The sequence below is a fragment of the Buteo buteo genome, chromosome 3 (assembly GCF_964188355.1).
Source record: "Buteo buteo chromosome 3, bButBut1.hap1.1, whole genome shotgun sequence".
In the NCBI taxonomy this organism is placed as follows: Eukaryota; Metazoa; Chordata; class Aves; order Accipitriformes; family Accipitridae; genus Buteo; species Buteo buteo.
The window spans coordinates 4360427-4376705 of record NC_134173.1 but is presented as its reverse complement, the minus strand read 5'-3'; the positions used below and the strand labels follow the sequence as shown (position 1 = coordinate 4376705).

The window sequence follows — 16279 nt, the reverse complement described above, 5'->3', positions numbered from 1 at the left end:
GAGAATGCCAGGTGGAAACAGAGCACGAATGTCACTAGATGACAGCAGCAATGATAGAAGCAGACTTTTCAAAATTGGGAGTAGACTTTGAATGTCAGCTATTTAACAGAGTCCCTAGTAATACTGCTCATACTGGAACATATCTTAAGCTGTTTGATTAATATATTAGCTCTCACTGTATAACAAGCCTGGCACAGGCTCTTGCACATTCTGAATATTTAATTCATTTAACTTTGCACGATGACATGACAGGAGCCATTAAAACTTGAACACGTACACTGTGGCAGACAAAAATACAGCTCTACATTGCTGGGAACAATTCACAGGGAAAGGTGTCAGAATTAGACGTGCTTAAGCTCAAGTTAAAATGATGGCTAAAAAATTTCTCATCACCAACTTTATTAGCATAGTGTATTTCTGAAAGCAAACTCACTGAAGACTCAATACGAATGTAAGACTGAAGAAGTAGTACTCTCTTGAACAAGATTAACTCTCTCCATGTCTGTGACAGAAAAGTTTGCTGTCAGGGAACAGCAAGGGAAGACTTATTCAGTAACATGTATAAACATGTCTTCCCCATCTGGTTGCATTTTACTACTTCTTGGATTCAGCAGGAAAAACTTTCCCTCTTCCTTTCCACTCACTAAAAAGAAGCCCAATACAATTTCCCCAGCCTTTTGTCTCTCAGCACTCTGGTACATGGTAGTATTTTAGGAACGTTCTCCCTTTACAGAAGGTCCTACCTTATTTTGGGGAAGGACAAAAAATATTTCAGCTTGAAAATGTTCAAATGCCAGGAAGGAAAAAAACCTAATCTTGCATATTCACAGCAAATTTTGTTCCACAAGGTACTGAAAAATTCAATTTAGTAAACAAAAAACCCGAGTAGTAGCCAGCTGTAAACAGATATTAAGTACAGTGCTGATCAATGTCCTCGATTTTCAAGCAGCAAGTAGGTTGGGCAAGACAGTTGCGCATACAGTGTAAATTGGGAGTAAATCCATTTAAGTCAATGGGTTTCATCATTGCTAACTCGTCTTAAAAGATAAGGTTCCTGGTACAGGTTTCTGCTTCCATTGACACCAAAAGTAAATCTCTCAAATGCCCGACAACAAAAATATTTTTGTTTAAATTACAACATTGTCCTCAGATGCTGCTGCTGCTTTCACTTACAAAGAAAGCTGAGGGAGGGTTGTTAAAAACAAACATAACACAAAGCTTGAAATTAGGTTGTTGAATTATTATAATAATAGTTTATAATTCGAAGTACATGTCACTAAATGTACTTCAGCTCCTTCTAAGCATCCCCCAGAGGACTTCTGGGTCACGTGTCAAACTACTTTTCTGTGTGAGACTTACAAAATCTGCCCTTCCTAAAGCAGCAGTTCTTTAACTTGCTGAGCATTTCTGCTGAGCATGCAGAGTTAATCAACTATGCAAATTAACTCCAAACATATGACTGAAATTTAGAAATAAGCTCGCCTGTTGGGTGTATGGGGGTGAAGGGAAGGTGTTTGAAGCAGGACATAGAAAACGTTTCAATTGCAATCTAAATAAATAAAGATAATACAGAAAGACGCATATGCTGTCCAGAAAGCAATCTGTACATGATGCTTTCAAACTTTTACACTGCTGTTCTGAGGTGAGTTAAAACATCTTACATTCCAACTGCCTTAGAAAGGCTGAATAAAATTTTACTCATGCGCTAAAAGATTGGACTGTCACAAAGTGATGGATGGCTTTTCTATGTTCTCTGTAGGGCATTTCAATACCATAGACTCCAAGTGCTCTTGATTAAAAGGCGACATTCTCATTTAGGATCCCGTCACTGCCTGAGCTTCAAACCATTATCATTCACCTGCACTGGTGCTTCCAGTGACAAAATACTTACCAAAATGTATAAAATACTAATTACTTTAGTCACTTTGATAGAGGTATAAAACACCCTAAAGCAAAGCTCTATTACGCTGTGTGAGGGTTTGAATTCCAAATTAAAAATGCAGCCAAAGGGAGAATAAGATTTTAATTACATTCCCCACCTCTCAAACATTTCTTGAAAACCTAGGGGAAAAAGACCTAGCAATTTTATGACACAAGAACTCCATTCTTACTGGTACTGCTCACTTAAGAAAAAAAAAAAAAATCCAGAAAAATTCAAGTTTACTTTGTTCTCTTCAAAATTACTAAACTTTCAAACACAGAAAGAGACTAACAAGCTTCAATAAAAAGCTTTGATTTCTTCTCAAGAGATTTCAGATGCCAAACATGTTTTTCCATTTAAAAACTTTCAAACACTATGATAGACAAAGTTTTATAACTTACAGATATTTCAAGGAAAAAAATTACTATTTTCTATGGGGAAAAGCCTCAAATAAAATGTAATTGGGACGCAACTGTGAATAGCTTCACACTATCCCAGAAAAGCTTGGTTTAATTTGCATTTGCCACAAAGCTCCCTTCGGTTTAAATAACTGCAAAGGATCTCTCACTTTTAGATTTCATTTGGTGGATTGGGACTATTCCTTGTTTATAACATTTGACGGTTTTCTTTATTAAGAAAATTGTAACTTGGACAAATTCATGAGCTGAATGGCATGCTGAAGCAGCTCTAGAGCTAAAAATTTCAGTATATATGGAATGAAAAAGCACGTGTTAGTTCCTACTTCCACCAAGGGTAAAACTGAGACCAGCTAACAGAATATTTTGACTCCCCAGGAGAAAAAAAGTCTTCTAAACTGATGGACCGTAAGACTGAAAACGGATGGAAGCATACTAGCAAAAAAGACTAGAGTAAATCACAATTGAATTTTTATAAAAACTGCCAGTACGTTCCTTTCTCTATCAGAAACATTCAGTTCAGTCAAGGACTTTGGCTAAAAGGCTTCTTAAAGTTTAAAATACATCACTTGATATAGAACAGTTAAGGTCAAAGTATTTCTGGAGAAAAGACTGGAGGATTACAATATGCTCATGTGCTGTTAACACTGTAAGGCTGCTCAGGGAGCATATCAAAATCCCTCTGTCAAATAACAGGCTTCAGCCAAGGTGGAAGGATCCAAGTCCATTCATCTGCACGTGACTGAACCAGGGGCAAGGAAAGCGAAAAGACAGTGGCTCCTATGGCTGATGGGAAAGCAATTCCATTCTGCAAAAAATACTCAGTTTCCTGATTCTAGTTTATTCTGTAAAACTTTACCCATTTTGACAGGAAACAATGTTTGAGTAACAAACAAAAACAAGGCAACATTTCTTCAAGGAAAGGCAACTAATTAGTTTTGAGTAAACACAGGGTGTATTTTTCTTCCAGAGCTCCTATTCTACCTCTTTTTCTTGGGAAAAATAGACCTGAATTAGAATAGCCAAATTTTACATTCAGATGTTATGGACTAACTGGTAAACCGACACAGAAAACAAAACTTTACTTTTGCATCTTCCCTATTTTTCGCACATTTTAGCATTTCCTCCTGTCTGTCTTAATTGTCACTTTAGGTAGATAAAAATTCTATTTCTATTACGTTTCTGCTAACTACAACCTACTGCTGCCATGATGCATTAGTAAATACTAGCAGTTGTACTGCAAAGGCTTAGCACTGCAGTCTAAAGTTACACAGAAGAAAGTTTTTCCATTTGTGTACAGGTACTTAAGACTGTCATACCCAAATGCAATGTCAGAAAGACAAACGTTAGGTACAGCTACGTATGGAACATTCCACTTCTGCAGCAACTGAGAATAAAAATATCTTTCTACAAACCTTCAAAAAGTTATCAAAGGCATAACGTATCAGAGAGCAGTAACTGTATCAGATGCTCCAAAGGTCTTTAAAAGATGACAAGAAAAGAAACTATACCTTAGTTTTTAAAAATCTTCAGACTACAAATGTCATCTTTATTGTCTGTCTCATATTACAGGACAAAAAAATATCTGACTGTACATGCCCTGAATACTACATCCACTTTCCTTCATCTAGCAAACTCAACACCAATCATTCCTGCTTTGAATAGCACACCAGGTCTCCTGTACTCAGCAAAATTGTAGGTGCATTATCCTACGGATACCTACATTTAACTGGATAATGAAAAGAACCTGATGACTGAACCAAAATAAACATACGGCAAATTCTAATTTAGATGAAAATAAGGTAATAGAAGTATCTATTGTCGACTATTTTTAGGCTGCTCAGGAGGAAAAGGGAGGAGAGAGTTGTATAGTGATGCTAATTTCAAGGCAAATTTCTGAAATATTTCTGCAGAAACATTTGTACGCGTAGGCGGTTGTTTACTCAACTATGTAAGTTCTGTGGCCGTACACTTCACCCTGATACTATATATTGAAATTGAGGAACTGCAGCACAACTGAAAAATGCCAGACAGTTCAGTATTTTGCATACAAACTTGTATCCCGACTGCCTTTTCTGCTGGACTTGAAACAGAACAGAACTATTAAAAGACTTGACTCTTCCACTGCATTAGAATTAGTGAAGTTTTGGTATCACATCCACGATCGTATGTGAGAGGGAAACATAGTATTTAATATTTTGTGATGGGTTTAACAGGGTATTTTAAGAAGGTTCCCACAATGAATGATTTAGCAAATTAAAAAATACCTTTTGGACAGATGGAAAGGAGGAGGATAAAAAGGGCAACTCTGTGGCTGCAACAAAAGGCAATTCTGGCTGCAACAAATAGATTTAACAAAAATTAAGGAGAAAATGGAGTTTTTTACTTGAGAAAATTTAAAGTTGTTAATGTGAGAGTCAGCTAGCATTGCTAGTTCTAGACTATGTAAAAAGAGATAATCAGCTTAAGGAATAAGGACTTTCCAGCTAACTACTTTGTTTTGAGAAGCCTGAACACACTGTGCATATGTCAAGGAAAAATGGCCTTCTATTCCAGTTTGTTGATTTTAAGAGTTAATTCCGCTATAAGAACACTGTGCTGTTCCTCCTAGGGAAAAGCAGTTCTACTATACCATAATCGTTGTTACACTGTGGGGATAATTAATACTGCCTAAATGTAGTCACTGAGTTTTGGGCTTCATTAATACACTGTGGGGAAAAGTACCCAGCTGAGGTACCCCGACCTGCCTATGGAAGGAGCGTACGACTGCTCGTCAGGATGCACTCATCTTAATCGCATAAATCAGACATCTGAAATGAGACATGGTAACACCAAATGACTGAGGCTGGAAGGGGTCTCAGGAGGCCACTGGCCCACCTCCTGCTCAAGGCAGGGTCAAAACTGACCTTGGACCAGGCTGCTTTGGGCTCTGCCCCAGCAGGTCTTGAACACCTCCAAGGACAGAGATTCCACAGCTCTCTGGGCAACTCTCCATCTCCCTAGTAAGAAATCAATATCCTATAAAATAGAAAATACTGGTTTTATTAACAAAAAGCTCTTTTGGTCACGAGCAGTCACATAACTCACGTTAATTACTGCCCTAATTTCTACATGTTCCATTTCAGCAGTATTTTGCTGTAGTCCTGATGGTTTCAGGGCATAAATGTAACAAAGTTTCTAGGCAGAGTGGTCATCTTTTATTAAATGTACCTGTTTATCTGGAAAATTAAGACAAGCTTCTGGATGGACTGCATACCAATACACCACTGACTCAATAGAAAGACTTTTTATGGCACATAACTTTCACGCCGTTTCCTACAGGGTTTTAACTCCCTCCTCCTCTCTCCTGGATGATGAGTATTTTATTTTCATAATACTCTCTCCCTTCCCTGATTAACATCCCCTGTACTCCTGGGATGCCACTGACCTTTTCTTCAAAGATGGCCTGCTTGATACATACCTAAACAAACTCTAAGCAGTTGTTCTGTATTCAGCTTGGGAAGTTGCTGTTTCATTTTCAGATCTGAAAAAAGACTTGTATGCTTGAAAGCTTATTTGCCTTTTCCAGCTGTACCACTTAAGTGACACTATCCATACCTTGTCTAATTTATGCAGAAACTATCATAGGCGTCTCAGCCTTTTCTGCCCTTCTTCTCATTCTTTTGCTAACTCAGAAAAGCGTAAATCTGAGGAAGCAGTAAATAAGGCTGTCGTGATAAGCACATTGCATCCTTATGAACACAGGGGTAAGTAGTGCTACAAGCATGCCAACACTGTAAGGGCAGAAAAGTAAAAAAGTTAACTTGCTTAAAACTACACAGAAGGTTTCACCTCTAGGCCTGTGGATGTTTGCAAAATGAGGTATCTTTTTAAACTATGTCAGATTTTATGTAATTCAAATATTAGGCAGGTTGTGCACAGAAGCATATGGAAGTGCGATATTTTGTCCGTTTAATGAAAATTAAGGACATATGATATACAACAAATCTTTTTTCTCTGTTTAATAAATGATAAAAGGACAGATATGATACCTGAAGTCTCTCTTCATGTGGTAAATCCTAGCAATGGCCTGCAATGCTTTACAGAAGGATTTTTTTTTAATTCCCCAAAATGTTCCTTATCCACAGCAGGGTCTTATAATTAGCAAGGACAATTTTTCTTCCTGAGTCAGCCAGCACTTACATCCTGGGGCAGGATGATTACAAACCATGTAACTACCGATATTCACCCCTCCCAGAATGATGGACTCTGCTACAGTTTAATTACATATTACTCACAAAATAGTTTCCTTCTACCCATTTCAAATTTGTTTCTTGAATTAACAGTGATGCATTTTTATTACAACATAAATGCCTGCTATTAGACAGCATGACTATGTAGCTTTTTGGCTAGAGTTTTGGAAGGAAAAGATTTCTGATCCCTGTTTGCACAACTGTGTATTTTGCATTAAAATTATCATTAGACAAAACACATAACAGAAACAAATACCTGAAATGCATAAGCAGACCTATTCTGACAACTGTGTTCAATACCAGACTACGGAGTCGTTCTCTTTGGAACAGACAGAACCTCTATCCTCGGCCGTAGGGGAGAAAACATTTCCACGCTCCCCTCCCACCACACCAGACTGGCTTTCCAACCTGGTGGTTAGGGGGTGCGTGGGGAAAAGGAGGGTTTGAATCCCCTCCGGCAGTTGCAGGAACAGGACTAACTTCAAGTGGAGGACACAGCAAGCACTTGTAAGGACACATGAAGTCTAAGTGTGACTTCTGTTCTATTTTTGAAAGAAAGGATTTAATATCTGCTTTCACAAAGGCAGATGTTCATGGTTCTGAATCCCAAGTAGAAAGAGTTGCCTAAATCTTCAGGGAGAAGTAGAATTAGGACTAGTCCACAGTATTTCCTGCTAGCTTATTTTGGTTGCATCTCACAGAGCTTGCTGGAGTTTGTAGAATCAGTTAAGGAACTTAAGAGCCTGACAGACAAGCAGTATGACAGACGAAGCTGTTACTCTCCAGGTCTTCCCCCAGGCAGGGACACCGGATCTACTCACGAATCAAACCTCCCTGTGAATCAGACCCGTTCACCAATGCAGCAGGAGACAACACAGGTTCCTGGGAGAGGGGGAAGGTTCGGTCAGTTTGTCTTCCGACTGCTGACCTCCGTCAGTGGGTGAGCAGGTCTGGTGGGTACCAAAGGTGGCGTGATGCAGGCAGCAGGAGCATGCAGCTGGGACGTGTGGAGGTGGGTAAGAGTGAAGAAGAAAGGAGGAGACTGGGACTCCTTCCTTTTTGATCAGGAGAAGCTAAGAGATAAGCCTAAAGGAGCCTCTTGAATTGCAGGTGTGCTTTGCAGTAAGACATGCTGTTCATGGATATGAACTCTGCTGTGAGGGCCAGGTATATTTCACAACACGGAGTGTCACAACTTTTATGGCTTTTTGCAGGTCTAAATAAATAGCCAATGTCTCCATTCTGTTTCCCTGGAATGCTTAACCAATGTGTTCAAAACCCTCCCAGGCTACCAAATCAATATTTCTATTAGCCTTTCTAAATACAACTACTAATGCCTTGCTAAAGCAAGAACCGAAGTTATTACCTAACAAAAGCATTGCACTTTACAAAAATGTGAAAAACAGTCTGACACCTCTTCAGATCTGCCATATCTAGGCAGTTAAGTTATTCCAAGTTTTCTTTTGTTAATCTGAACCTTTTAATGCACTAACTGGATTCTGAGATCGCTTTTTAGGAGCACTACCACTCAGACAAAATGTCACGCTCAAGTGCATGCATGCAGTGTTTTAGATTGCTCTTTCTCCTTCAAAAAATAACCCATCCTATTTCATCTCCTTATGATAGAAGCAGTGAACCATCTTTATTATTTCTCCTCAGTTTCTTGCATGTTTATTTTGAATCCTGAAGTTAAGTGTGATCATAGTATGACTCTCCATTTTCTGTTAGCTAAAGGAAAAATGAAAATGCTCTACTAGGATAAGGGGAGAAGGGTAAAAAAACCCATGACACCAGCATACTGACGCCCATAGTAAAAGTCAATACACATATGCTTTTGCTTTTCTACAACATAACACATCTGTGTTTACTCTAAATCTAAAATCTAATCACATTTGGTTGGGGGGGGGTTGGTAATTCTCTGAGACTGGCACAGTCTGGTTTGGAAATTCACATACTTTTATGATTACAGATCATCTAAAGCCTTCAATATGTGATAAATGTCAAGCAAAGTCAATTCTTAGCTCTCAGTTTTGACAGTTTCCCTTTTAATCTAGATTGCTCTATAAAAGCAATTCCCTGTTTTTTAGTAAAGCTAAACTTAAAACACACAAAACTTTTGCCAGATTTCCCTAGAAAATCTGCTAATTGTCTTTTAATTATCATTTTTCCCCATCAGGGACTGGAGGGATTCCGATTCTTTAACAGATTTGACTTCAAATGTGCAAGTGACAAAAACTGGTACCTCAGGATAATCCTGCCTCTCATTAGTGGACTGCCTGAAAATAAGCTGGTTTTGGGGAAGAGTACAAAAACCCCATGGGAGAAGAGATGCGTAATATTTCAGCTGTTCGCTGTCTGCTTTGTTGCAGAAAGTATCTTTATGGTCACATGTTTGAAAGGATTAGGAGGTGTAAGCAGCGACCCTCCGAGTGCTTCAGACAGAGAACTGCAAATTTGGGGGATTTTCAGTGCTCTGTGGTCTGGTGACATGCAGCGTGATGCCAGAGTATGTTAGCTCTCTGTGGGATAGCTATCCCAATTTAAAAACTACCTGCTAAAACTCTTGTTAAGACATGGCAATTTGTTTTAAACTGGCTGCTAGTTTTGTAAGAGCCAAGACTCTTGGGTAGGATTGTGAATAAGTGTGCAAGTGGCTGAACTTGAAGAGCTCACCTCAGCAGTTCCTATCAGTAACTAGCAATCGACTGCACCGTTATCGTGATATCTATACTTTATCCAATGAAAGTGTCATTTAAGTCAATTTAATTAGGTTTGAGTTAACGTCTCCTGGGAGCACATTACATCTTTTAAAGATATCGTTCCAGGCAAGCAGTAGCTTTAGACTGGCACTGCTTCATTGGTTAAATTAATGTATTTTCAGTTACTGCCATAACCTTAAGGGCTGAGAGATGGTTTAAAAAAAAAAGTGTAGTCTAGAGCATAACGACGTGATAGCTTTTTAATAAACTGCAAATACATATGTACTAACATCGCCCTACTATCATGCTGTATCAGGGTCCTGCTGTCTCTTTCAGGGCAGGTGGATTGGTGAGAAATGCAACTTGTTTATTAAATTTTCATCTACAAAGGAAAGCCATCCTTTTCTGTTACAGAAAGTCTTATATGGAATACTGTTATAATAATTAGAATAAGTTTAGTGTTTTACTGATCGGAGTAAACAAGGTCTGAATTCTTAAGTAGGTAATTTTTAACTTCAGATCAGAAAGTTATGATACTGTGACACGCTAGAAGAGGTACTTGTCCCAGAACATGGTGAGAGCAGCAGTTCCGCTCACTAGTTGCAGTGGTACTCACCAATTCTGTGGTTAAACTCATTCTCCTGAACCTCATTTTTCAGGAAATTACAGCCAGATCAAACGGGCTCTTTAAAATGGATTTGATGGTTCCCTACTTACAGTGATAGCCTTGGTAAAATAGCATAACGGGAGAATTGATTAAATTTACTGATGGTTTAGAGTCCAGTTCCATGCTATTTATGTACTAGGGTAAGCTCTCTGTCTAGTGAACAGCTTCTGAGTACGTAACATTAACCATGTTAATATGTAAGTCTCCTTGTTGAACTTAGAGCTGTCTGTCAGAACTCTAATCTGATGATCTTCAGTTTACAATATAAAGCATCATTGTTCAGTCACATTTAAAATAAAGATGGAGTTCTAAGCGTATGTTAGAGTTGCTCCTTTTATTTTCATGTTGTGCATGAGAGGAGCTTATTTAAGAGGATGGTAACTTTAAACTGTTTTGACTTTGTTTTCTAATATTGTTGTATAGCTTCTGGTTTTAAGCATAGAACAAGAAATACAGGAAGTGTTAAGTATACATATGAGAGCTAGTTACATAAAAGGAAGGTTGCCAGTAGTACTGCTGCAATATTCACAGTTAGAGATAAAATCAATATATTTAATAATTTAACTCTTAAATACCATTGCAGAAAAGGAAGTTCAGTCTTTATTTTCTAACCGGTACCAAGACCTGCTGTTGCTACAGCAATGGAGAGAAAGGAAGCAAAAAGCATTTCTTTGTGTATTTCTGTAGTTTACAGGGCAGTTTACATCAATTCAAAATGTAAGATGAAACATGTCATTCTCGAAGTAAGGCATTTACTATACTTCATCACATAAGTCTGAAGTTGTTTCACAAATAATGTAAACAAATATACATTTACCATAATATTTAGCATATTTTCTCTCTTTAATTGTCCTCTGACAAAATCAGAGACTTTCTTCTTCCAAATCATTCTCCTATCTCACTGCAAATTTTATCTTTAAAGCTTGCTAGCTGTCATGAGCACGCGTTTTGTTTCATCAATAACATCTTGATGTAAAATATACTATTTTAAAAGCTTCCTGTTGCTGTATAATCTATAAAAATAATGGTGTGAACATTAAGATAGAGGAACTGGTGGCATTTTAAGATCAGTGTCAAAGATTCTATCCCAGGTTAAGTGATAATAATTAAAAAGACGGGAGACCTGGAGACAAGTCTGCACAAGAGCCAGCGATGGAGCTGAACCAGCACGGCAGCTATTGGGAATCATTGGGCAAGGACATCTAACTGAACGGTGCTATGTAAACCACTAAACAGCATTGGTTTTTACACATGCATGTTACCATTTAATATGCATAATAATCCTCAACATTTAAAATCTCCTGCTGCAGCGAAGACCGAGGTATTTTTCAGTGGCACAACTGCATGGGAGGAATAATTGTGTAATGCTAATGAAAGTGATGTAATCAATTTGCCGTCATGCTTTCCTGTAAACTCGCTTTTAATTTCACATTTGGTAAATACAGGCATTATATCCAAAAAGCATGTGTCTCCTTCTGTAGACATGACTGACAAGCCCTATGTGCAATGTGCTTCCAAAACAAACATGACTCAATACCTTTGGGTCGGTAACTCATACAAATGATGAAGAATGTTTTTTGGTAATGTTCCTAAAGTCTGTCTTAGCAAAAGTAGCAATTCATATGTTGGAGAAACATAATGAAAATTGGGTTTATAAAAATCTGTATGCTGTGTGATAATTGTGCCTTCTTGTAGGATACACAGTTACTCAAACTAGTTGATTACGTTGCTATACTTAAGGAAATTTGTTATATAAAAAAATAAACACATTTTTTAAATCTACGGTTTTACCAGACCAGCGTGTCTTTCAGCGCGAGCACTGTGATAGCTACTTGTGACATAAAGCACACAAAAGAAAAACAAACTATGTGATTTGGGGAACTTGCAAAAACCCATTTTTTGTTTAATTTCACAGTGATGGAATCACAGATGTGGGTAAGTTCACAGTTGGCACAGCGCGAAGTGAATTTTCATGTACGCCAGGCACGAGGTTGTCAGCAGAAGTTACCAGTTAATATTGTGGGGAGTCCCCAGATCCTAAGCTGACCCCTGCAAGTAGTTACAAACCTCTCAGTTGGGATCCTCTTACCTATAGTTTGCTAGTTAACCAAGGAAATAATTCACTATTTCTCTATCTGTTTCACAATGTCAGTTTACTTAAAATAGAAACCGTTTCGTGCCGAGCTATGGCACGATGTATTTGGCTTCTGAAAGGCTGAAAAGGCTGTTAGAAAATATCAAAGGGGTTAATTAGGAAAGTGAACAGTCAGAGGAGTAACAAGCGCTACCTCCAAACCCATGCTGAAAGTGATGTTTATTAAAGGTGTGTACCTATCAAGACTGCCAGATGAATGTTACTTGTGTGGAGTTAAAAAATTAAAATAAAAATCCCACAATGATTGGGTACTCGGTATAGAATATATTCAGAAAAAGTATTTAAAATTCCTGGATGACCTAGTCCCTGATTGGCTGAGCCACTTAAAGAGTAGATAAGTTGTAAAATAGAGCATTCAGTGCTTGTTGACTGGCTGTATTCTGAATAGCTCAGCAGACTAGAATTATTGTTTCATTGTGTCACAGGTTTCCTTATCCAGAAAACATACATTACTCAACAATTAACTAAGGACTTTATAAGGACTTCTGGAGATTAAGATTAAATAAGGTACTGCAGAAGAAAGTGTCCAATGATCGATGTTTCTAAGTCAAAAAATGCAAAGCCCCCATTTCATTTCTGTTTGAACTGGCTTGCTCCAGAGCTAGTCAGCAACATTTAATGTGATTGCTAGAAGATCAACGAGCTGTTTCTTGTCCCATCCCTGAGGTTACACATTTTCTGAGACTCATTTTTTTTCTTTTCCTTATGGGATTGATCTTCACTGCTGAAGTCAGTGAACGCGTACGCCGACTTGGACATAATGTTAAGAAATTACTCCTTTCTCCACTGAAATCACTTGTGAGAAGAATTGCAAAAACTGTTTATCACACACTATCAAAACACAGTTTGAGTAAGAAAACATGGATTGTCTCCTAATACTGGAAGATGTCCACAGGCTTAAGTTTGGTGTGAACTTCAGAAAACAGTTTTGGAGGCTGAAGGGTTGGGGGAAGTTTTTTACATAGAAAAGATTTTATACGCATTTAAATTATATGTAAGTATATAATGTTTTATATCTGCATACACATGCACGTGCACACATGCACAGAGCAGTCCTCTCCATGCTGGAAAATCCAGACTGTTACCTCTAGCAGACCTTGAAAAAGTTGTCAAACGTTATCATGCCAGGCAGTAATTTTTCACAGTTGCAGTGCAGTTAGCTTACATTAAACACTATGGTTCCTACTCCCTCTCCTTGGGATAATCCCATCAGAAAAGGGAAAGAAACTATGTAACTGCCACAAGGTGAAAACAAGCATTACAAGAGCACCGCTCAGAATGAGGAAGGGTTTGTGTCTGTGCTCTGGTGTGCACGATAGCTTTTAATTGTCTGGAGAGAAGATCTGCTGAAAAATGCAGAAATGTTCCCTTGATCTGAGGGCTCATGTGAAAATAAGCAACCTAACTGGCAGTAGGGCGTACTTTGTAGCTATGCTACTGTTACAGTTCATGACGTACTACTGAGAAGAATCATTTTGGGGAGGGGAGGGAAGACAACCATTTTTTCCATGCCTTTTTTGACCACCTTAGCTACTGAGATCTTTCTAAAAGAAGTAATCCAAGACATACCGCATCTGCGGTCTCTATACAGATGTCACATACAGACTGACTCTGAACCTCTTCTGGGACTTTGTTTTGGAGCACGAGACGCTATCTCACGGTCAAGGGGCAGATGTCATCAGCTGGGGATGGTTCTGTGGAGCTGCATGACGCAGAAATAGAGGCCGTCCTACCCGCTGTGACTGGGGGTAGGAGGTTAGGAGGAACTCACATCAGCAGCCCTTCTCCCTCCCCTGACCCTGCTCCCCAAGACTCAGGCTCTGAGGTTACACCTTCATTTCACATTTAACTCTTAGGCCCACTTAGCTCAGCTGAGAAGGCCGTATTGTATGTGAGCTGCACCCACCAGAACTAGCAGGTGTTAAACTGCACTCGTTCAAGCGCTAGTCCCTCCTCCACGACAGACCAACTACCTCAAATTAAAATCATCATCGTGCGCGATCAGAGGTTTGTTTATGCAGGTGTACCTAAAGAGCTCAGGTATGGCATAACGTCAGGTTCAAAGCTACGGAAGGCAAGCACGGAAAGAAACGAACGACTGCACGACGGTTTGATCAGAAAGCGTCACCACACGCAACGCCGACAGCAAAGTGATAACTAAAGGCCCGAAACTCGGGGTTCCAACACCTGGAAAGAAACCGCCACGCCGGGGGGGGGGGGGAGCACCGACCCCCCCCGGCCCAGCGGCAGCAGGCACCCGGCGGCCAGTCCTGTCCCGGAGCTCGGCGGCTTCCACGGGCGGGAGTGGCGAGGAGGAAGAGAAAGGGGGGGCCGGGGGAAGCCAGGCGAGGAGCCGGCCCCGGGGCGGCCGGGGAACACAGAGAGAAACGACGGTCCCCGCCGGGGGAGACGAGACTCCCGCCCAGCCCGCCTGAGGTAACGCGGCCACGCCCCGCCCGCCTCCCCGCGAGCATGCGCGGACGGGGGGGGGAGGGGGGAGAACCGCCACCGCGCATGCGCGCTGCCCGCCCGGCCCTCCCTCCATTACCTGCGAGCCGCCCGGCGCCGTCGTTTTCTTTTTCTTGGCGGGGCCGCTGCCGGTACCGGGACTCGCCGGGCGCTTCTTGCTACGGGACGGAGCGCCGGCGGGAGAAGAGGCCGCCGCGGGGATCAGACTCGCCATTTCTTCACACACACTCACTCACTCACGCCCCCCCCCCTCCCCCTCCCTCCTTCGTGCCCGGGCTGAGCACGTCGGTGGGGCGGAACCGGGAGAGACCGCTCACCCCCCCTCACGCACCCGGGCGCGAGGCAGCGCCGCGCATGCGCAGTGGCGGCGCGGGCTCGTTGCGGCGCGCCGGGGCATGCGCAGTAGCAGCGGCGCGGCTTCCCGCCTTCCCCGTCTCCCCCCCTCCCCCCCCCCCGGGCTCTGTGAGGGGAAGGTCATGGCGGTTTGATCTCCGCTTGTGAGGGTTTCCACAGCGGGCGCGCCCGCCCCCGGTGCTTTAGCAGCTGGGGTGAACCTTGTAGGAAGCAGCTTGCCTCCTTATGGCTTCCCCATCCTCCTGCCGGGCCTGCGGTAGCCCGGGCCCCTTCGCGGAAGGGGCTGTGGCGGTAGAGCCGCCCCCCCCCCCCCCCCCCCGGGGGAGCTCACCTCATTTCGCCTGGCTGCGCGGGCCCGGGCTCGGCCTGGCGCCTGATGTGCGTGGGAGGTGACAAAATGTGGCAAGTTTGGGGTTTGCTAGCCGTAGGAGGTTGTTAAGTGTGCAAGGGTGGAAAGGGCGCTCGCTGCCGCGCGGTCCCGTATATCGCAGAGGCCTGCAGCGTGCAGTCATTTGCAAAGTGTAAAATAAAAAGCTGTGTAAGACTCGGCTGAATACAAGCTGTAGTTTGGGAGATGGACCTAGGCCGTTGCGCAGCGTGAGCACTGGAGTACGGTGCTGGGTATGCAGGCAATTGCTGTCTTAAGCCTGCCCAAAGTGAGGTAAAGTTTATGCAAAATGCTTTCAGACCAGTGAAGGGGCTGTGAGTCTCTAAATGCATCAGCTTTTTCCAGTTACCTTGATAAAACATGCAGCGGGTTTTAATTGTTCCCTTCAGCTCTAAGAACATGAGCTCCCCGAGAAGCCTAGCAATAAGTGTTCTATGTTATTGTCCACACTTAAACTGTATAATCTTTTTAAAAATAAGTTGCAAGTAATTACAGTTGTCATTAAAGATTTTGAAATAAGAGTACAGATAGCTGATAGTGAACATCTTTCTGGGCAGTTCATACAGTTACAGATTTGGTTGCTTCCGTCCTGTCTTGACATGGTTAGTGAGCCGGTCCAGCAATTTTTTCCTCTTGGAATCTGGAGTAATTTTGCACCGGAGCAATGTACCAGAATAGATTTCCAGTGATTCGGACTGTGCTCCAAAGTCTTTTCACAGTTCTCTTGCTGTCCGTGCTGTTTCATACCCTGTCCCAGAGAACTGGCTGGTGATAATACGGGGTTGCAGACAGTTGTCAAGCTGCTTGATGGCTGATGAAACTGTTTCTAGCTTCCTTATTCTTGCATGCAGCTGCATTCAACATACTGGTCTACTTACTACCATATTTGTTTGAGCTGACTCTATGCAATGCCTGACTACTAGGTTTCTAGGTGCAGCTGTATGAGATCCTGACCCAGTGCGTGCCTTGGGGAGAGTC

At 41.4% G+C, this 16279-nt stretch overlaps 1 protein-coding gene across 1 annotated transcript in view; it reads right to left on the bottom strand.

Annotated features, from left to right (window-relative positions):
- INO80C (INO80 complex subunit C) overlaps positions 1-14892 on the bottom strand; it is a 30666-nt gene extending 15774 nt beyond the window's left edge. Inside the window, exon 1 of the mRNA XM_075022716.1 lies at positions 14639-14892. Within this exon, the coding sequence (XP_074878817.1) occupies positions 14639-14773 (135 nt within the window). The 5' untranslated portion in view covers positions 14774-14892. The remainder of the gene's footprint in view (positions 1-14638) is intronic.
- Positions 14893-16279: the final 1387 nt, after the last annotated feature.